Consider the following 22,368-nt stretch of genomic DNA (forward strand, 5'->3'; position numbering starts at 1 on the left):
ATCAGAAAGAAGCATAGACTAAAATAATTTACATCACCATACACGATATCCACTGATTTGTTTGTTTGGCTGACGTCTGCTTTAACACCTCAACGGAATTGCATGTATACTTACATAGCCTATATCGATTTCCAAAAATGTACCAATTTCCATGCAATTGTCTTTCAACTATAGGCTATCAAAGACATTTGACATAGTAAAGGTGTATTTATATTTTTACATAAGAGAAAAAACATTTAGAACATGACATGATAATATGTTCATGTGCATTTTCTCACCTTTTGTTTGTCTGACTCATTCATCATTGAATGGTTACAGGGATAACCGCATTGGTTTAAGCATTATAAAATAGACCTACACAATTTCTAAATCAACCAACCAAAGATAGACACAAAGTACAATTTGCCAAATGGTGTTGTGAACGATAAGTGTCATTTTCAGGGCATCAGGGCGGAGACGGTGGATTACTTAAACTAACACCGCCACCTAGTGGTCCAGTTGTAAACATCACGTCTAACATCCATGTGATGTGTTTTTCATGTTATTATCAGGCCAAACATGAAATAAAATGTAATCTGAGTAGAGCCTGTGGTAGTCACGTTTTCGGAAATACGAATATAAATTTGGTTATTTATCCAATTGTTGATATTGAACACTAATGCTGAACTATAAAATGACTCAATGAGCTTCTACCGGCCCCTGGTTTCCTCAGCAATGGAGCGAGGGAGGAATGGACACCTGGTAGGCTGGGTTTGAATTCCAGCAGCAGGTCATCCCGGGGTGAGGAAGCAGAAGAAACAGCCCACAGTGGCCTTGAATAAATCCAGATGTTGAAAGATGTTTTTACCACATACACTGTTCCTATCCAACGAGCCACACACTCCATTTGCACAATAATAACACACTGCCTATGACACACTGTCCATTCTCCCTATGAGGGTAAAGAAAACAATGTATAATAAGTATTAAAATAGGGTTAAAAGAAAGCATGGGCCGACAAGTAATCTTTTATTTAGAGTTCAATGAGCAACAGATATTATGTTGGCCTATATACAGGACACTGGAATAACAGGTCGCATTGTGCTAAGCTCTAAGAAAACATAATTGTATAATGGCAATGGAAACAGGAGTTAAGTTTGCTCTAAATGCACCCTCGATGTGGACCCGGTTGGGATAGAGCAGCACTGGTTTCCATCTCTGAATAAGAAGCTGCTAAGTGGTTTTCCAGATTAGTTGAAGGAAGGAGTTGAAGGATGTGTGAGATCTTCCTGTAGGCTTGGCAAAAACAAATCCCAGAGAGGGACGAAAAGAACCACATTTATTTTGGTAATCACTTCCTTAAGGAGAATGTCTTGAAGAAAAAAGTAGTCTATTTTTGTTTGTGTTATGTTTATCTTTAAACCATTAGCCCCGACACTGTAATCCGAGGAAAATGTGGAGACAGAAACTGGTCTTACAAGTGGTTCAAGTTCATGTAGAATACTGATTTATCTTAAAACTAAAACAACATAAGATTTACTTTCCTTTTTCACCATTCAATAGGTTCAGGAAATATAATTTATCTCACACACAGCTGTTTGTTGTTATTACAAAGGTCAAAACCACAAAAATGACATCTATTGAAGCGTTCTTGCTAGGATTTCACTGTCAAGCTTAACCTAGGGATTGGTATGAGGTCAAATCATAGACCTTTCCCAACATCTGTCATGAACTATATTGATGCTAAACCTTTTCAGCAGAACCAAGCACCTGGTGATCCTAAAAGCCGTCCTTTGTAGGCGACCATGATAATGTGTCAACAAAGACTTAACAACGGACTCTGCCCTATTTCGAGAGGCAAGATTTCCGGGTTAACGGGCTATGTTAAACCAGCATTCAGGGGAATGCTTTCATCATCTAGTGGCGTCTCGGTGTCACTACTCAACTAAAAGATAGTTCAGTGATGCCTTCATGGAAACTTCTGACCTTTACGACCTGGTCCCTATTTTCATCTTGTTTCAATTGTTGTGATTGCAGACCAACACTCTCTGGGATGGGCCAGTATTGAGTGAAACGCTGCAGCCGTAATCGGCATAAAAACGGCTGCAAAAACGTTGGGGTAATAGCACCCGTCAATGTACGTCCTCTGATGCTTGTTTTGGCCCCTGAGAGGCTCAGATTATATTCATTATGGAAAGGATCCCTGAGCATTGATACTATTGCTCCGTGACGGCTCACAGCACATAACCATCGGAGATTAAACCAAGATTAATATTATCAACTTTATTAACAATATTTAGTAATGCGAATTGATGCATGAACCTTCTTTAAAAATAAAATAAATATTTAATATAGGCTATAATAGGCCTACACATTATTTTCAACAACAATAAATCCAGGCTGTTTGGCAAATGCAGCAGAGCCTTTCCACGGTGAGTGCGAATGGACTGACTAGGCTTCAGCCAATAGAAGCAGTGAAATAGCAATGACGGGTGCCATAGATGATGGCTTTGAGGCCTGACATAAAAACACATTTTCACGTTCAACTTATCCGAGATTGTTCCTCGAGATTGAGATCAACTGTACTGAAACCGAATATCCTGACAGTCCAGGAAAACACTCCTTTGATTCAGAGTTCTGGTTTAAACTTAGTTTAAATATATATATACTGTCCTGCTACTTGAAACAGGGAACGGGTTTCGTGGGCATTTCCTCTGAAACATGTATGTTTAAGTCACACCACAATATGTACCATGACAAAGGTACATACAGAAACCTGTACAGCAGCTGCAGAAGCAAACGTAAAAGATGTGCTACTGCACCTTTCTGACTAAATGTATGATTCAATTTATGCGTGTATATGTATAGATTGTAGTCATTTTTGGCAGGCACTCTAGAAGATCACAATCATGCAGGCTCTGTGCCAACCAATTAGGGACTTGTGGCGAGGCCTTATTTAGTGAAGCAGCCAATGAAAAAAAGAGTTGAAGGAAAGAGCCTGGGATGGCCAAGGTCTAACCCTGGAGTGATGGAGAAAGGGTCATTTAAAAGTACAGAAGAGCATTTCTCGTACCCATGGTTCCCTCAAACCACAAGGAGAGGTATTTTAAAGCTAGCAATGCTAGCTCCACATTTGACATATTTACTTAAAGCATAGATCTTTAAACAAAGAAATTTAATTAAGTACAAAAAAAGTTAACTCCTGCGAACATCGTTAACATTTTCATGATCTTAAATCGGTCGGTCAAACCAAAAAAGAAATGAATGAAAGCAATGTGTTGAGTAAGTCCATGGGTTTTGATATTATATGACCCCAACATGGCCGTTTTTTCCTCATTCATCTCCCAGTGAAAGAAATAGGGCAAAAAACCAATCATGTCTCTGGCCTTGTTTATAACACTACCACTTTAAACTAGCATGAAGCGCACGGCCCGCATCTAGCGTTTATAAGAGTAGGCAGGCGACGTTACGCGAGTCCTCAATACACTTCCTTAAAAGGAGAATCGTGTAAACTCAGTGACCAGAGATGTAGACCACCATTTCCTTTTCCTACCGTACAAAACAACCTAGTTTACAATTTGTTCATAAATCATATACATGCCTTTTGTGTTTACCTTCTCCTTCAAGCAAATCTCAGGAAAAAAAAAATGGAAATAGAATTTCTCTTGAGTCACGGCGGGTTGGTGGCGGGGCAATATCCCATCTGCACCCGTGGGTAGAAGTGTGTATGCATGTGTGTGTGAGCATAGACCAGGAGGTGATGGTCTCTTCTTGGCTTGGGAGTATGGAGGCAGGTACTCCTCTGTAACCTAGAGTTTGTCCGTTCTGTAAACCGCATACACACACACCCCCACGTACATCCACTCCACAGGGCGGTGTGCTGTCAGGGGAGACACGCGGACATCTTGCTCTCCATTCAAACCATCCTTCTTTGGGCTCCCTGATTGGGTAAGCAGATGGGGGGGGGGGGGGGGGGGGTAGTATAGAGTGTGTGTGTGTGTGTGTGTGTGTGTGTGTGTGTGTGTGTGTGTGTGTGTGTGTGTGTGTGTATACACTCCAGTCTATGAGTGCACACTGGAATGCTGTGCCTGCATGTCGGGAGAGAGAGAGAGAGAGAGAGAGAGAGATATATACAGACATATACATTTTAAAAAGCTAGCTCCTCCCCCTTGTAGCCATCCCTGGAATGCATCTTCTTCCAGCTCGAGGAGACGGGGGCCGTGAACGGACGACGGACGTGGAAGTTCTGGGCTTCATTCTTAAAAGACGGAGATGAGTGCGAACACGCCGTAGAGCAGAGCACAGGGGTAGGCCACCAGCAGCTGCTGCCCGTCCATGGCCAGCGCCGAGATGAAGATCTTGGAGGCAGACAGGCTGCACCAGCCGATGATGCCGGCAGATATTATGATCCCCATCAGGCCCCTGGAGAGGCAGGAGGACAGGGGCCGTCAACAAGCACTTTATTATGACCCCCATCGGGCCCCTGGAGAGGCAGGAGCACAGGGGCCGTCAACAAGCACTTTAAGAGGGTGATATCAGGGCTGATGTCAGGGCTATCACCCCTACCATCCCTCGAATCACTCTACCATAAACGATCACTACGCAGAGCCCGCAAGATCATCTCTGATCCCACTCACCCAGCACACTATGCCTTCCAACTACTGCCCTCTGGGAGGCGTTACAGGACAATTGCCACACACACAACCCGCTTCAAAAACAGTTTCATTCCCACTGCAATCAACACCCTGAACTCCAGTCGCTGAGGATTATGCATGGCCCCTTAAGTAAATGTGTCTGTCTGTATGTATTTATGTTATATGTTTTTATGTTTTATGTTTAAATGTGATGTTGGAACCTGTAACAAGGAGCTGTACTGAGACCAAATTCCACCAGCCTGGCTGTGTGGTCATTAATAAAATTATTATTAGGGCTGATATCAGGGCTGATATCAGGGCTGATATCAAGGGGTGATATCAGGACTGATATCATGGGGTGATATCAGGGGTGATATCAGGGGTGATATCAGGGGTGATATCAGGGCTGATATCATGCTTTATAGGCTTTTCCCTTTGCTTTAAACTACCCACGCAGTTAGGGTTAGGGTTAGGGCTAACCCTAACCCTAACCCAGACTGGGCTACTCGAGAGGGGGGCCTTAAAGCGACATTATACAAATCAGACCTTTTGAAAGACGCTGAAATTGGTTTTGCAGAAATGAACAGTGAGAATAATAAGGGGTATTTTTAACATACAGGCATGTAACCCTATTCTAGTAGTACCCACAAATGTAATTATAAACCCTTAAAAAGCATGATATGGGAACTTTAACGCCAGAGCTACATCAGAAGTGCTTGTGTAGTGTGTTTTCTTTGGGTGCTAAACTGTGTGTAGCTGACGCACACACAGGTACAGCCTACAGCATTTAAACTTTCAGACAGCAAATATAATAATTGTGGTAATTGTGTTATTGTGCAACCAGCAGAGACAGGCATACACACAATGTCCACGTAACATCCTCACATTTGAGTGTTTGCTGCCACCTAGTGGTTAGAAATCCACACAGCAGGGTCAAATATGATTCAAACGTCTCCATTATGTCTCCATTACTCGGGACGACAAGCTAAAGTCACTGCTCCAAAAGGAAAGAGCATCCACTGGTGAACAGAACAAGCTGACTCTGGCAGCCAGTCACAGCAGATGTGTGTAGGCCTTAAGTCACTATAGCCACATACTCAGTGTTGGTACAACTTGGTTGGTTACCTTTTAGTAATGTTAGGGTTGGGACAAAATATAGATACGGCTATATATAGATACGGCTTCTTCGTGCGATACGACAATCGATACACTGGCGCCAAATATAAATATAATATTTCAAAAAAAGATGAAATATATATTTTTTAAACAGTGTTTCTACTGTTATAAACGCTAGATGCAGACGTTGTACTTCATGCTAGCTCAAAGCGGTAGTAATAATAGTAATAAAAAAAGTAAGTCGCTCTGAACAGATCTCCCTGCTCCTCGAGGTGGCGCTCAACACATGAATGAAGGAAACTTGAGCGGAAGTTAACCAACCAAAGACGAGTAACTGAAAAACTCAGTTTGGACCACGAATAAAGAGCGGCACCTTTTCACAGTAGTTTTGTATTCAACGTTAGACATGTATCGTGATGCATCGTTATCGGATTGTCTAACAATACATTGATTATTGCAGAATCTCTGTACCGCGATATTATTGGTATCCATGTATGCCATGACGTATGGTGAGGTGCCCTGTGACTCCCTAGTCAACGGTCAGCTGTGTTCATGGTTTACTCACTGTAGAGAGAACAGGACGCCAAAGCCCGAGAGGAGGATCATGGGAAGGAGGCAGTAGCCGAGGACACTGGCCACGCAGCCGAACGACACGCCCGTCATGCTCATCAGGTTGAGCAGGCAGTACATGGCCATGCAGCCGATGGCGCTGATGCCGTACACGTAGCCAAACTGGATCTTACCCGTCTGGGAGAGAGACACAGAGAAAAGAAGAATTAGGTGTGGAATCGTCAACGAGATAAATGTGTATGACAGCATTATGACAAATGACACTATGAATACTAATAGTTACAGCAAGGATGTGTGGTTATATATATATATATATATATATATATATATATATATATATATATATATATATATAACCACACATGAAAATTACAGAAATTATTGCAAATTAATAATATACATTTTAAATCAAGTCTTATGCAACTTGTCCAGTAAGAATCAAATAATACTGTAATTAAAATGATTTTTTTTTAAATGCAGTGATGCAGTGAAAAGACATTTGCAATTGTCTTGAAATTTATTTACACAATGTTGCAGTAAACATATTTGCACATACTTTCCGTTCGTAAATAAGGAAGTGAATTTATAAATGGCCTGAACAACGTCTGGCAAAAATAGACATTCGCAAGCTTGCGCTGTTTTCCCAGGGATTGGTCAAATTTGTGTTGCGCATGTTGATATTTGAAGGGCATTTCAATTGCATTGGCTCAACAAATTAACTCAAATAATGTTAATGGGCGAGTGAACTGCGTACTAGGAACTGTAAGATAATCAGCACACAATGATTCCATAAGAAATTTCACATTAATACATAAAGAAACAAATGCAAACATCCACTATTTATTTATTAAAATGTTTAGTTTAGTCCTATAAACACATATGTATTGTTATGTGTTTAGGTCTATATATTTATAAGAAACTTATAATAAAACTAGAGTCTCAGCTTCCATATGACGTATCGTTTGTGTAGGTAGCATGACGTGAAGAAGATCGTTTTTAAGCACATTAGCATTTAGCTCATACCTGAAGCAGGTAGCCTCTAGCCATATGCTCGTTCTAAAACAAGAGTCTCTATCGGGAACATGAACAGGTCTGGCCACACACAAACGCTTGATGCTCGACAATCATATTTCCAATCCATGAATCATTTTAGCGCCAGTGAAACAAGAAAGACCGCAGTTTAAGCTTCACAAAGTGTTTCAACTGGTTAAATATTGACATTGTAAGGCTCTGCGACGTCCAAAACAGTTAGCTTCTGTGTTAGCCACCTTGGGCTACAGCGGGTGGTCGCGCTCCAGCAGAGCTCAATGGGCTCAACGAGACCAAATGGAAATATACAGAAATATATATATATATGTTTAAAACTTAAAAACTGTTGAATCTCAACAAGTTTAAATGATATCAAAAATCTGTTTATATATATTTGAAGATCAAAGTGTGTATCGGCCCCAAGATATGTTGCTCAGTATTGGTATCGTCAATGAAAATTGGTGCTCCACTACAAAAGTAAGAGACTGGAGACTTGACTTGGACTTGCAAATGATGACTTGTGAGCATCTGTACTGCGTGCAACATAAATGGAGCTCCATTGGAAGGAGCAATAAGGAGTTACCAGGAGGAGGGTGGCGCCGAAGGCCAAGCAGAACACCATGGGGCCTGCCAGGTCGGTCTCGTTCATGATGCTGCCGTCCGCCACCTTCATGGGGTGGAGAACCGTCAGGGTCTTCTGCCAGATGTGGTCGAAGTTGATCCCCAACTCTGGAACAAAGACACACCACAGGACTTAAAATCCACAGGATTTAAACTAGAAATGAATACAAGGTTAATTAAAGTGTGCCCAGAGTGTGTCTGGTGGATCAGGGAAGACCAGTGTGCGCCCCTATACCTTCCAGTAGGGGCGGTTCATCATCAAAGCTGCTTCCGTACATGGACTGCGCTGCCGTGGGCGTGAAGGCCGGTGTGGGCTGGAAGATCTGCCCAGAGTACGGCTGCTGGGGCTGCATCATCCCTGGGGCGGCGTAGCCCATGTTCTGGGAGTAGTCATACTGAACATACGGACTGTGGAGAGCACACACATCAATAGAAACACACACACACTACAGGAGGCAACAAGTGTGCTCTGTGTATTCATTATGCATTCTAATCTGAAACAGAAAAGATCAACCAGATATTTTAACTCCAGAAGCTAGAACAGAACATGTATGTGTATGTGTATGTGGACCAAGAGAAAGGAGGAAACGGATGAAGCATACCTTTTGGCCTGGCCCTCGGTGTCGTAAGCATAGGACCCCTGGTTCTGGTCGTCCACACTGTAGCTGGACTGGTAGAAGTCTGTGTTTAAATTGTCAAACCCTGCCATGTCTCCCTCTGCAATTCAGGAAACAATCCTTTGTTCATTATCAGGGCCTACGTTGGTATAGGACTGAACAGAAACTGGAATCACAGCAATTATTTAGTAAAACCTTTAAGAGAAGGCTTATTGTTGCAATTCAGCCCGGCAAGCATTATGTATTCTCACAATAACTCTGCAATAAGTCTTACCATGTCCCTGTGACGCAATTCTTATCATTTTTTATTTATTACAATTGTCCAAAGTCCAGTTATTTAGATGGTAAATGGTAAATGGTAAATGGACTGCATAGATGAGATATACCTTCAACTAAATAAACAGAGAAGGTACACTACCACCAATGTGTAACACACTACGGTACTGCCGAGGCACGTTGTGGTGATGTCCAAACGATTGAGGGATAACGCACAACTTGTGCTGATACATTCTTGTATGGTAAAGATCTTGAATATGTGTACACGATCCGCATTGAGGTACAGTCCAGTAACAAGAACCACACGTGAAGGGCGAGAAAGTTAGACATATTGCAAAAGTTATTGGCTAGAGAATATAGAACATATAGAATATACAGTCAAATATAATGTGCATTAACCAATTTCTTATGTTTAATGAAATGGGCGACAAATAAATGTGAATTAAAGCAACTGCCTACCAGTGGTTTCAGACCGCTTTAGCGTTGAACAAAGGAACACTGTTGTCTAATATGTGCATTAGATATATATAAATGTATTTACCACCTCCATCTCTCTGAAGCTACCTCCAATGCTAACAGTGAGCTAATGCCTTACTCCATATGGGCCATCAGCTCAGTGACACACCCGCTCATATTCCTCGTGATGACTATATCAGCTTGATATAGTCAATCCACTAAATAATATTTTTTATCGTATAAAGTATTGCTAATTCGGAGCAGTGGGTTACCTGTATCGTCTGCCAAATCTCCTCAGGTTCCTAACAACTGGGTAGCTACGTGTCAGGGTAGTTTTGCGTCTAGGTAAGGGAGCTGGTCAGGGACAAACAGGGAAACGTTACAATAATAAACTGTGCCCCCTGTGATTGAAAGCGGTACTGTAGTTCCTACTGATGGATATCACAATACAAATTATACTTTTACTTTTGTCATGGTGCATCTTGTGGTGTCATAAACATACATGTTTTCAGAGAAAATGCCCACTCAACCCAATCCCTGTTTCAAGTAGCAAGTAATTATTTCTAAACTTGAAGTACATATCGCTCTACTGTATCTGCTTCATGTATTAAAATTAAAAGGTGCCAAGGAGGGTAATTGAATCAGGTCAAGTTATTTCTCCATGCTGTTATAATTGGCTCTTTTTATAATAGTCCCATTTAATCCTGGTATTTAACCAGTGTAGGGCAATGAATCAGAATCCTATCCTTTACAGTTGTGGTTGATTTATTAAATTACTTGATTATTGTTTACATTCTCCCCTCCACTGGCCCCTACACCCCCACTTCTCCCCTCGTCCTCCTTCTCTTTTTCTCTTGTATGTGGCTCAGGAGGCAGAGCGGGTTGGCTGGTAACTGGAAGGTTACTAGTTCGATCCCCGGCTGTGGAGGTGTCCCTGAGCGAGACGCCTCACCCTGACTGCTCCTGACGAACTGGCTGTTGCCCTGCATGGTTGACACCGCAGTTGACAATCGTAGTTAAATATAAAAGAGTCAAGTCATTCTAGGCTCCCATTCATGTTTTTTTTCATCTTGGTATGACCTCTCAGGGTTAGGCTAACCCTATTACATCACTTTCTGTAGGGCTAGAACCACCACATTTATAATCTTGTAAATCCTTAGTCAATCTTTCAGATGAAAAAATCCCCATGTCTGAGCTCATTCCCAAGAGCACTAGACCCCTAGATCAGCCACCAACTCCATCACTGGTTGGGCTAGAGCTTCAAAGCATATTGTTTTTGTATGGCAATGAGTAATGAAAACGGCCCAACTCGAGGGGCGGAACCAACCGGCCCCAACCTATCATTTGCAACAATAAAGGGGGCATGGCTGTCACCCATGGGCCACGGTAACTTGGCCTTCAACACCCACACCCCCACACACCGACAATCCAAACAGCCAGTCGAAACGACATGGAAAAGGCTGTGTCATGTTTTGAATTATACACATTTTCCATCTCGTTTCGACTGGCTTTTTGGATTGTCTGTGCCATTAAAATAGCATTTATAATCGTTTACTACTTTAACAGCACAACAATCCAAAAAGGCAGTCGAAACTAGATTGAAAATGTGTGTAGTTCAAAATGTGACGCAGCTTTTACTTCTTCGACCACCTACAGAGTTTGTTATGTACGATCATTCATAAACCCCGTGTTATTCCCCGTAGACGTTTGACCGAGGGAACCGGAGCCTCGGAGGCGGAACTTATTCTTCAGAGATCTATAGAGCTGGTAAGTCCCGCCCCTTCCGCTAAACCCCAGTGGACCTCTAGGTTGAAAAATCGTTAATGCAAGTGAATGTGAGAAAATTATTATTTTCTGGTCCCGTTTGAATTGTGCCATGAATGTCAACACATGTTGTCTGTGAATTTTTAATATCATTTTTCATGTTAAGAGTTTGACAGTATATTGTATGATTCTTCGGCTAGCAGTTAAAGACATAAGGAGAAAGACTCCATGTGGCCGTGTGACGTCCAGGCACGGCGACAGGATTCTTTCTGTCCCGGTGCTGATGGGGAGCTTGACCGATAGGTGGGGGTGCTAAGAAAATAATTGATTTTCACGACTTCAGTTACTTTATAAAGAGGTTCTGTTTTTTTCAGTAAAAGCAGCTATGATACACAGGGGCTTAACTGGGGCTACACTGATTTTTGACGGGGCTATAGCGCCCCCTAGCCCCGGTGTAGCGCCGTCCCTGGTGACATCACCCCATAACACGGCGACATGTAGTCTTTCTCGTTATGTCTTTCCCACAACTGCTAGCCGAAGAATCATACAATATACTGTCAAACTCTTAACATGAAAAATGATATTAAAAATTCACAGACAACATATGTTAACATTCATGGCACAATTCAAACGGGACCAGAAAATAATTATTTTCTCATATTCACTTGCATTAACGAATTTTCAACCTAGAGGTCGACTGGGCTTTAGCGGAAGGGGCGGGACTTACCCGGAAACGCGACTGAACAAACGAACGAACGATTCTTCTTGGCGAACTGATCGACGCCAACTGAATCAAGGAAAATAATCATGAAGTCCATCACATCCATCATCCAACACACGCACACGCACACTATGCTCCATGGCTAGGCCCTGGTTTTATCAGTCTGACTCATGGGTCTGACGGCTGGGTGAGGAAGCAACCATACGTCGGTCGCTTCGTTTCCTGAATCATATCGCCACCCTGTGGTGCAGGGTCGCCATTTGGCGTGCCTCTGGTCTTTATACCCATATAATCAAAGTTACTTATTACATCTTAGGAAAAGAAGCCATGTTTGTAGTTTCTAACTTATCTACAAACCCATAAAACCGTAGGCTATGTGGTGTTGTTTACTATGTGGAGAAGAAACCATTCGAAACTGTTAGCTAGAAACATGTGGTCAAAATAGGGCATAGACTAAAATAATTTACATCACAACCTCTCTGCAATTGAAAGGTGTCAAGTTATTCAGCATCGTGGTGAATAACTGCTGCTGCTGTTGCTATGCAGCGGTCTGCAAACAGACGCCCCGACCGGACGGCGCTGCTGCCGGAGTTCACATTACAGTCGTACCAGCACAGTAGGCCATACTGTCAGTGTATAAGTCGCCTAGATATCACTGTATGCCATGCCCTACACCAGCAATATGGGTGGCGTAATGATCTGTGAACCGAGTGGGTTGTACAACATGCTCAATCAATACACGAATGTATCCAAGTTGGCAGAAATCAATTACCTCTACTTAATTGGTGAGTATCTGCTGGATGGATGTTAGGGGATGGTACTGTAGCTATTCCAGGTGTCCATGTAAGACAAGAGAAGGACGAGAAGTCAAATGTGGTGTTTACTTGTTTTTTTAGGCCCGATTTAGGACATTAGCCTACCATTTATCTAACTATTTATAGCACCCAATATTAATTTGTGATGGGACATTTTCACGTTATGAAATGTCGTAGAAAGAGTGAATATCTTCACAAATATTGGGTGTGGGGGTGGGTGGGGGTAATAGTATTTCTAAAAGTGGATTCTACTCCCATGCATGTTTGATTTTCTCCTACCAGATTCCCGAGATAAATTGGATTATAACACCGGCCATATCATAACAGCTAAAAATGCACAGCGGGTAAGCAAATGCATGCCTGTCTTTTGACTTTGACTTTTAAATGAGGATCAATAACTATTTAACCTTTGTGCATTCATCACATTTTCAGGATAGCAAAGGCATGTTTGTGGTTCCAGAGAATGTGGAAGTTGAGAGCATGAGGCATATAGTGGTGTACGACTCTGACACGAGTTCTCTGCAAGACTTGGGTAAGAGCAGCCTTATCTCTAAGCAAAACACATACAATGAATAGACATAAGGTGTAATTAAACATTTACGTGCGGGAGGCGAATGTGTATAACTAGGCCTGCACCACGGAAAGCCGCTGAAGTCCTGCAGGAGCTACTCTTCAATGGGACCGCAGCGTGACACATGCTGGTCTCATGATAACATAAGCATGTATTCTACAGGTGAAGCCGTAAGATGTGCGGAGGTCCTCGCTAAAGTGAGCCTCTATCCCGTCTTCGTCGTGAGAGGAGGCTACCAGAAGTTCTCCGCACTCTACCCGTTTTTCAGAAGCATTAAAATCATGTACACTATAATGGTCGGGTCCAGTGTGACTGTCATAGCACCAGAATTAACACATTTGATGAGCATTAACTCTATCAAGGAATAGAGATGTACAAGTGGATGTTTGTTGTTTTATTTTAGGAGCTGGACAATTTCCAGCCCTACCCAGTGGAGATTGTAGTGGGCCAACTGTACATGGGCGATCACAACCAGGCCAGGAGCCCCAGCATGTGGGAGGACCTGAAGATCAGCGCCATGCTCAATGTTTCAAGTACTGCCCTTGAGTAAGGGATCGTTGAATTGCCTTAAACATAGAATATAAGATTTATGAGTTTATTCATTCCAAAAAATCTTTTTTTTTAGGATTAATTTTGAGACTGCAAACTACACAATACTCGATGTGTGCCTGGCGGACTCTGTCATGGCAGATCTGTTCTCTAGTTTGGAGAGGATCTGTGTTTTTATTGGTAAGACAACAAGGCCATGTGTTTTCATTCAAGTTTGTTATTGACTGTTTGTAATGTGTTGTATGGATGCTAGTTGTGATTTAAGCAAGACAATTGACAATGCAAAGAGACAGTCCACTCTAGATGAACAGCCGAGCGACGGAAGGCCAAACTTCCTCTGCTCACTCGTTAACCACTTCCCTCTGTTGACCTCAGGAGGGCGCTGTCGTATAAAAGGGCTCTTCAAACCAAACACCAACATATAAATCAACACAATAAACACGACAAAACTTAAAATAAAGAAAACAAAAAGTGTATAGGTCTAAAGCATAACCAAATTCGTAATCATAATTAATTGCATTTATATATTGCTTTTCAATGCACTCAAAGCACCTAAAGTAGGTCAATGTGTGGCCTCAGAAACTAATTGTATACCTTTGTTTGATCTAATGAACTTCTATTTCTTAATTCCATCATCAGAATGTGTAAGGATTGATGACATGTCTTATATCTATCTTGTCTATCTTTCACTTGTCTTTATGTGCAGGTTCTCACGTCAATAAGGGCTCTCCTGTGCTGGTGACTTCCACCCATGGCATCAGCCGCTGTAGTGCTGCCACCATCGCTTTCCTCATGCACCATTTCAAATACTCGTTGGAGGTGAGGGGTCACCTTCTTTTGTGTGTTATGAGGACTTGTCTTCCAGCAGTGTAACGTTTTAGTATATGACTAATTTCTCTTGTTGTTCCTTCATTCATTAAATGAATTCCTGCAGGATGCATGGAAGTATTTGAAAAAGTGTAAGTCCAACATGAGGCCAAACAGGGGCTTTGTGCAGCAGCTGTCCGACTGGGAGCTTCACACAATGGGACAAAGATCAACGGATATCTCGGAACCTAATTTCTGATCAAATAATTTATGTTGCAAAAATAAAAGTCAATTTATTTCGGACCAATATGCAAATGGTGTTTCTGAGTTCTGCATTTAAATGGATTGTTTTTTATTTAGCACAATAACATCAATACATCAGGGTATATATAATAAGGATACTTTTCATATAAGTCAATTACAAATAACATGTATTTATTTATTTAACATGTAACGGCAAAACTTTTGACAAAAGGTGTTACATTTCATCTAAAAATACAGCGAGCAGCCCATGAGAAGAGCGCCTGGGAACTGAGAACTTCCAGTGGACATCTGATTGGTCGGCTGAGACTCACTAAGAACAGCCAGAGATCATCTGATTGGTCGGCTGAGGTGCGCTGCAGCAGGACTGGATGCATTACGCACTACGTGGCCGCTCAACAGGACGCAACTGTTGCTCACCGGAGGTGGAGGTTGCCATTACGACCCGTCTGACCATATTACAACAATGAAGAGCCCGAGTAGTGTCAGTGAGTGCTTACAGGAATGGGAGGTCATGGAGAAGGACTACCAACAGGTCCAGGTAAAGGATTTTATAAAGGTTTATATAACATGTATTATATAACCAAACAATGAACGGGTGTAACGCCCTCCGGATAAGCCGTGTTCCCCCTGAGGAGTGACAGGCGTGATGTGTTGAACGATCAGCTTTAGTTCACTGCCTTCCTTATCCGGTCTGGTGAGCAGTGTATTTACCTTGATAAAAAAACAAACACGTCCACGTTATAACTAGTTTATTAACGATCATATAATATGATCAGTCATGTGTAGACAACATTGCCTCTATACTTTTCACAACAGCCCACTGTTTACAGAGAGAAGTCACAAGCTGCGGATCCAATGTTTAGTTTGTGTTTTGGGTTCATGTTTACATTCTGATTTAAGGAAATTCTCAGTATTTCAATCCATTCCATGTGTTATTTTAGAATCGAATGTTTACAAACTGCACTAGATTGCTACACATTGCATGCAGGCACGCCCGCAGCAGTAGACTGTCACCGTTAGAAATACAATTACATTATGTTTGCATACAGAAATAATATTTTTTTCTCCAGGAAACTCATCGTCTTTATAAGCATAAACTAGAAGAGGTCACCAAACTGCAAGACAGCTGCAGCAGTGCCATCACACGTCAAAGGAAGAAGTTAAAGGAGCTGGCTGTTTCAATTAGAGAGTAGGTATTTCCATAAGATAAGTATCCTGCGATGCCTTTCCAGAGTTTGCATCTCGTCACACAGTGTGCTCACTGGCTGGCTTGAGTGTCTCCACTACGAGGACATGTTGTCCCTGCAGCAGCCCATTCACACTTTAGATTACCAACCTAGAGTTTGCGTTAGTAATCTAACCTAAACTTTGGTTAGTCATCTAACCCAGGGGGTATTTCTCTTTCATTCGCTTCATATTCTTTTGGTCCAATCATGTCTCTTGAAGCGGGGGTCTCTAGGGGTGTCATTAGCTAGCACTAACACAAACCTGGCCAGCAAAAAGTTACCGTTAAGGTTTCAAATCAATCTACTCACAAATCAGTTTATCCTGGGTAGAACATCTCCCTCACAAAACAGGAAACAAGGTGCAGCCCTCTGTGGTCTGTTTCCGGACGGTGGGCGTCTCCCACCCCAGAGGTGGACTGATAGAGCCCAGAGCAGAGCCCACCTCAGGATTATTTCCATATATATATATTTATTTATTTATTTATTTATTTATTTATTTATTTATTTATTGCACACATTTTACACAATGACGTAACCACTACTAAAGTGCTACTTAACCACTGCTTAACTAATTTAAGAGTTCAACTATATGGTAATAAACGGTAGAGGACTCTTTTAAATGAAACAGCGATCTATCTTGTTCAGATGTAGAACCAAACACGCGGCCCAAGACCTGAGTGCAGAGGAGAGGAACGCCATCAGAGAAATCCAGGACAGTATTAGAGAAAGGCCAGACATCTTCCTAGAGATGGAAGCTTTCCTGCCCAAGAAGAATGGGTTTGACATTTTACAATCATTTAACAAACACATGAATGAACTTCTATTTCTTTATGTAACGGTGCAGTTTAAGACGGAACCTGCTGAGGTACTAACTTGTTTGTTCCTCCGGTTCCTCTTCAGGTTGTACCTCTCTCTGGTTCTGGGGAACATCAACGTCACGCTGCTCAACAAGCACTCTAAGTAAGCCCCGTGTCCTTCAGGTCGTCAGTGATCCCTCACTATGTGGAGACGGAGAAGAACAAACTCCCGCTGCTCCAATCCAATCATCCGTTTTCTTCTACAGATTTGCGTACAAGGATGAATATGAGAAGTTTAAGTTGGTCCTCACGGTCATCCTCTTCCTGTTCTCCTTCACATGCCGCTTCCTGCTGAGTTACAGGTGAAGCTACGCCCTGGTGTTATCGGGGTTACCTGTGCGTCATTCCTTCTGATACATTGACATAGAAAAATGCAATTCAACCATACGTTCTTCTTCTCTTTTCCTTCAGAGCCCTGGATGCGCTCTTCAACTTCCTGCTGGTGTGGTACTACTGCACGCTGACCATCAGAGAGAGCATCCTGATCAGTAACGGCTCCAGGTGGGGAAGCTCCAGTGTTGACCGTTGTCTCGCTGTGTGATCACACGGCAGCACTAACCACCGTGTCCTCGCTGTGTCCTCAGGATCAAGGGCTGGTGGGTATTCCATCACTACGTGTCCACCTTCCTGTCGGGAGTCATGCTGACGTGGTGAGTAACATGATGTTGATTTGACTTCAGCGCTGGCAACGATGCCTGCAGTCAGTAGGACTATAGGGCTGACGATAAGGACAGTGTGGTGATTAGGTGTATCCGTAGATACCTATTGTATTCCTAGGGATGCTGTGTTATTATAACTATATATATATATATAGTGCATTTATTTATGCGTTGAAGATACCTTGTTTGTGAAAAACGGATGAACGGGTCAAAAGTAATAACATTAATGCATGTCCACCTCAGACCTGTTGGTGGCGCTAGAGCTGTTAACCTGGAGTTGCCTACACAGTATCACCACTTGGACCCAAGCAATGGGTGGTCTGCTGTTAAATTATTACAACATTGGGGAATTATTACATTATCAGGTTCTGCGAAATGAAGGCTTGGTACAGAGATTATTACATTATTGAGAAATGCACTTTATTACATTATCGGGAAGTTATTACATTATCAGGTTTTATTACATTTTCAATGGACTCAAGTGCAGATTTTTATTACATATTGGGGTTATTACATTATCGGGAATTTATTACATTATCAGGTTCTACATACACATGTTAATGCAGTAATCAGTATGTCAATAATCTGTTTATTATATATGATGTATTCTGCCTTATATGAAACAAGCTGCATTCATTTCAGTAATAAATAACCATACAGGTGTACATTTCCCTAAACAATCAACAGTTGTAATTGCGACAGTAGTGATGTAATAATAACTTTTTTTAAATTGTTATTTAGTTAATTGTAATAACTGATGCCCAACCATATTTTAAAATATCTACTCTGTTACAGTGAGCTCTTCAACACATTGAAGATGCAGCTACCAAAACCATTCACTTTATACAACCGACAGATCTGTGCAAAACGGGTTGAATCAAGCAGAAGTAATCAATTGTTGGCTTCCTCTGCAGGCCTGAAGGTGCCCTATACCAGATGTTCAGGAGCCAGTTCTTAACATATTGTCTGTACCAAAGTAAGAGACCTCTGCCAGCGCATTTGGACCAACAGTATGTGTGCATTTAGGAGAGCTGCGGCCTGGATTCAGTTATTTGATAGTTTTTGTTGTCTTTCTTTTCGATGCAAAGTAGGTTTTGTCCAGTTTCTCCAGTACTACTATCAGAGTGGCTGTCTGTACAGACTGCGCGCTCTGGGGGAACGGCATAACATGGACCTGACAGTCGGTGGGTACACTCTTTGTGCTGTTATGTGTCATGCAAGTTGCACTGTTGAGGCATCATTTACTTTTGCACACGTATAAATATGTTGTTATATCAACTAAGCATAGACACACGTTGTCTAAGGGGGTGTCATAACGGACGGACGGAGCACATCATGGCAGCACATCAAGCTAAATGGTTTTAGTAAATGAAGTTAAAATGAGTAATGTCCATGATGGTGTAGATCTGTGGGGAATTGATCCATAAGTGCACTGATCCATAAGTGACACATTGTACCTTTACATGGTGTTGTGATGTGTGTCCTCTCCTGTAGAGGGCTTCCAGTCGTGGATGTGGCGAGGGTTGACCTTTCTCCTTCCCTTCCTCTTCTTCGGTCACGTGAGTGTCTCCACCAAGAGCGCCTAGTGTCACGTATACATTTGGAAACTGATAAATACTTTTATGCTGTCACTTTTTCTTCATGTGCAGCAATGCATTGTGGGAGGTGGGTCCCATCTACTTTGCAGCTAAGTTGAATAATGAAGCATGGGCCTGTACAAACAGGCCATGTCCCCTTGACCATGCGACCAAATTCTCTGGGCGGGCAAAGCACAGAAGGGGAGGTAACATGTCCCCGTATGACGACATACGAAAATTCCAAATCGGCACATCTGAGCTTTGTTTTTTCAAAGGCGGAGCAGGATACCAGGTGATCGATTTACACCTAACGACATTTCTAGCCACTGGGGGCAGGCTAGGGGAACTCATATTAATGTTAGAAACCTAACCTAACCTCATAAAGTGAAGTTTTCATGCCATGGGACCTTTAAAATGTAGTGACTCTGAATACAAAACTCTTCACAACGATTGAATATCACATGTTGATTTGTTGCTTCCTGTGTCCACAGTTCTGGCAGCTCTATAACAGCTTCATCCTCTTCAGGATGGCCCAGCTGCCAGAGTGCAGAGAGTGGCAGGTCAGTGACCTTCTCAATGTCAATTCCTTTTCACACCTTTTCAAGTCTTGAGCATCCTATACATATATATATATATAATATATTAGGGGTGCACGATAATTATCAGTCCAATAATTATCGGGCAGATAACAGAAATTATTACGTCATTCCGATGAGTCCGATATCATGACGAATAGCCCCGATAACATAGCCTATATACTTTCAGTGCCCCGCTCCCACTAACGCTAAATGAAAGGTCTTATCGTAACCCTAAAAGTACACATCATACAATCAATTACAATGCATGAGTTTTTTTAAAATTATTATTATGTTCCACCTTTCCTGCTGTGGGCTCCCAGACCGTAGTCGAGGAGCACAGGGGAGATGTTTCCTGTGGAGACGTTGATGTTCTCTCGGGGGTAACACCCTTCACTTTGACCGGCAGTGGGTCTGCTTAGGTCAGAATATGGTCGGAATGAATCTGGTTATGATTTTTGACAGGCTGGGTAGGCTACTTTATTCTTAGTTTCACTAACTTTACAGTACACTTTTGCACAGACACAACCGGACTGGTTCATTACTTCACTAAACTGACACACGCTACCGCTCACTCTCCTCGCTCGTCTACACACTGCCACTCCTGTGCACACACATGCGCTACTCTCGTAACACTTATTATTGACAGTTAGCTGAACATTATAGGGTCCCGGCCTTCCACTCCCTGTTTTCTCAGTTAAACACAGACTTCAACTACATTTGTCCCAGTGTTTGTTAGATGTGAAATGAAGCAAAAAAAGACGCTCTCTTTCTCCGGTAATGCAGTCATTGGCGACACCTTTCTTATTTGTAATTTCTTCTATTTGTCTGTAACTCATGCTCCAATCTTTCATCGATTGATGCGGATGTTGTGGATGCAACGGAATATATGATGCATCGCTGCAGCAACATTTAAGATGATGGCGATGAGTTCTGCCCCTTCTGCCTCCGTTGCTGCGGTCAGACCAAAACACACCTGAGTGACAGGGGCCGTCCTGCGAACCTCGACCCTCCGTCATATCCCGCCCCTTGCAGCCCGCCCCCCTAAACCCCCCGTTGATTCTACTGATGTCTGAGCGACAATGTCAGTCTTAAGTCATGATCATATATATGTATATGTGTGTGTGTTATTGGTTATCGGTATCAGTATCAGCCTTTAGGAGCTGAAAGTTATCGGTTATCGGTATAAAGAAAAAGTTATCGTGTATCCCTAATATATATATATATATACATATATATACTGTATATATGTGTCTTTTATACTGTATTTTATTCTGTATTTTATACTATTTATTGTGAGTGTTTATGTGAGCATTGTTCTAGAAGCAAATTTCATTGAATCTACTGCAAAATGACAAGTCTATTCTATTCTAGATAGATGGATGGATAGGTAGATAGATAATATCAAAGACAGGCTACATTTAGAAATATGGGTCAGAATGAGTCAACATGAGAGGAAACCACAGAGTGAGTTGGAGGGTGCTTGGGCAAAGCTGCCAGTAAGAGGTGCACTCCACAAATGGAGAAGTGCTGGGGAAACAGATGTAGCGATGGTCATGGGTTATCACGGCGACATGGTAAACAACATCAGCCTTAAATAAAGAAGTGGTAGTGGTACAGTTAGTCAAGTGTAACACAGAGGACCTTGACTGTCAGCCACTGTGGCTCAGGCCCTCCCACTCATCACAGTGTTTTAAGCTACTCCTAATTATAACCAGGAACCTCAATATATTATGAAGCAGCCCCTTTTTAAATTCAATTTGGTTCTCTTGTTGGAATACAAAGAGGCTTGATAGCCTAACCCATGGACACACATCTGGGGGATCATATTAACAAACATCTGGATTATCATCATAAAATGTAAAATGGATCAGGAGAAAAAGGCCTGCAACCGACAATATTATGCAACCAGGGTTTCCTGTCATGTTGTTAGGCTGTCCCGTGTCACACGGTCGTGGTACGTGAGCGCACTCTGACCAGAACCAAACGGCCTTTTCTCCGTCTCCAGGTGGCCATGTGTGGCTGCTCCTACCTCACGCTGTTCCTGGGGAACTTCTGCACCACGCTGGGCGTCGTTTACCAGAAGTACATCACAGACAAGCCCAAGAGCCTATAGGTCCGCCAACACAGGGGCGTGTTGGAGAGTGGAATCTTTGTTACACAGGTGTTTCATTTCATAGGAGCTTTCACTGTTGAGCTCTGACAGTTTACTGTGTTTGTCAGTTGTTTACTTTGCACGTATTTAATTTTTTTATGTCCTGACAATTTAATTTGTCAATCTATCCCAAAGCAAGTGAATGTACAATGAAAGTACCATGCCACACAGTAACAATACAACCCCACTCTGTTCTGGCTTCTGTAATTCACATGGTAGGTCTGGGTTGGCGGCAGCAATCACATTTACAAAGAAGCATCTATTTATTATTTAGCATCATTCATAGAAAAAAAAAGTAATGCAGAGTTGTAATCAATGTGTTTTCAACATTCACAGTCATTATTGAATGGTAGGGGACTGCGTTTGTTTTTTAGTTTTGTAGCTGGTGTGTGTCCCCTACTCAGGCCCTCCAGGCCAGACCTGATCAGTCGATCCAGGCCAGCCCTGATCAGTCGATCCAGGCCAGACCTGATCAGTCGATCCAGGCCAGCCCTGATCAGTCGATCCAGGCCAGACCTGATCAGTCGATC

The 22,368-nt window shown here is 42.3% G+C and overlaps 3 protein-coding genes across 5 annotated transcripts in view; 2 read left to right on the top strand and 1 right to left on the bottom strand.

The window, feature by feature from the left end:
- Positions 1-1,259: 1,259 nt before the first annotated feature.
- yipf5 (Yip1 domain family, member 5) lies at positions 1,260-9,639 on the bottom strand. Its single transcript, XM_084474551.1, has 6 exons — positions 9,571-9,639; positions 8,552-8,666; positions 8,185-8,357; positions 7,912-8,057; positions 6,295-6,476; positions 1,260-4,401 (listed from the first exon to the last, which is right to left on the bottom strand). Exons 2-6 carry the CDS (start codon positions 8,656-8,658, stop codon positions 4,239-4,241), a joined length of 771 nt encoding a protein of 256 aa, XP_084330677.1. The 5' UTR covers positions 8,659-8,666; positions 9,571-9,639; the 3' UTR covers positions 1,260-4,238.
- A 3,200-nt stretch (positions 9,640-12,839) lies between these two features.
- Positions 12,840-15,184, top strand: styxl1 (serine/threonine/tyrosine interacting-like 1). Of its 2 annotated transcripts, XM_084474550.1 has the most exons (8): positions 12,840-12,942; positions 13,031-13,130; positions 13,332-13,465; positions 13,573-13,715; positions 13,795-13,898; positions 14,425-14,537; positions 14,653-14,677; positions 15,027-15,184. In XM_084474550.1, exons 1-8 carry the CDS (start codon positions 12,859-12,861, stop codon positions 15,038-15,040), a joined length of 717 nt encoding a protein of 238 aa, XP_084330676.1. In that variant the 5' UTR covers positions 12,840-12,858; the 3' UTR covers positions 15,041-15,184. The 2 variants fall into 2 exon arrangements, with proteins under 2 accessions (XP_084330676.1, XP_084330675.1); XM_084474549.1 differs by lacking the exon at positions 15,027-15,184 and having other exon boundaries at positions 14,653-14,816.
- Positions 15,133-22,368, top strand: part of tmem120aa (transmembrane protein 120Aa) — a 7,301-nt gene continuing 65 nt past the window's right edge. Inside the window, exons 1-12 of one of the 2 annotated variants that reach the window (XM_084474546.1) lie at positions 15,133-15,327; positions 15,860-15,978; positions 16,661-16,792; positions 16,916-16,975; positions 17,079-17,174; positions 17,284-17,373; positions 17,457-17,522; positions 18,446-18,507; positions 18,620-18,715; positions 19,026-19,090; positions 19,600-19,668; positions 21,692-22,368. The exon at positions 21,692-22,368 is cut by the window's right edge and continues 65 nt beyond it. In XM_084474546.1, the coding sequence (XP_084330672.1) occupies positions 15,253-15,327; positions 15,860-15,978; positions 16,661-16,792; positions 16,916-16,975; positions 17,079-17,174; positions 17,284-17,373; positions 17,457-17,522; positions 18,446-18,507; positions 18,620-18,715; positions 19,026-19,090; positions 19,600-19,668; positions 21,692-21,799 (1,038 nt within the window). In that variant the 5' untranslated portion in view covers positions 15,133-15,252 and the 3' untranslated portion in view covers positions 21,800-22,368. The remainder of the gene's footprint in view (positions 15,328-15,859; positions 15,979-16,660; positions 16,793-16,915; positions 16,976-17,078; positions 17,175-17,283; positions 17,374-17,456; positions 17,523-18,445; positions 18,508-18,619; positions 18,716-19,025; positions 19,091-19,599; positions 19,669-21,691) is intronic. The other variant, XM_084474547.1, reaches the window with a different exon arrangement.

The sequence above is a fragment of the Micromesistius poutassou genome, assembly GCF_964030765.1.
Source record: "Micromesistius poutassou genome assembly, chromosome: 10".
Classification (NCBI taxonomy): domain Eukaryota; kingdom Metazoa; phylum Chordata; class Actinopteri; order Gadiformes; family Gadidae; genus Micromesistius; species Micromesistius poutassou.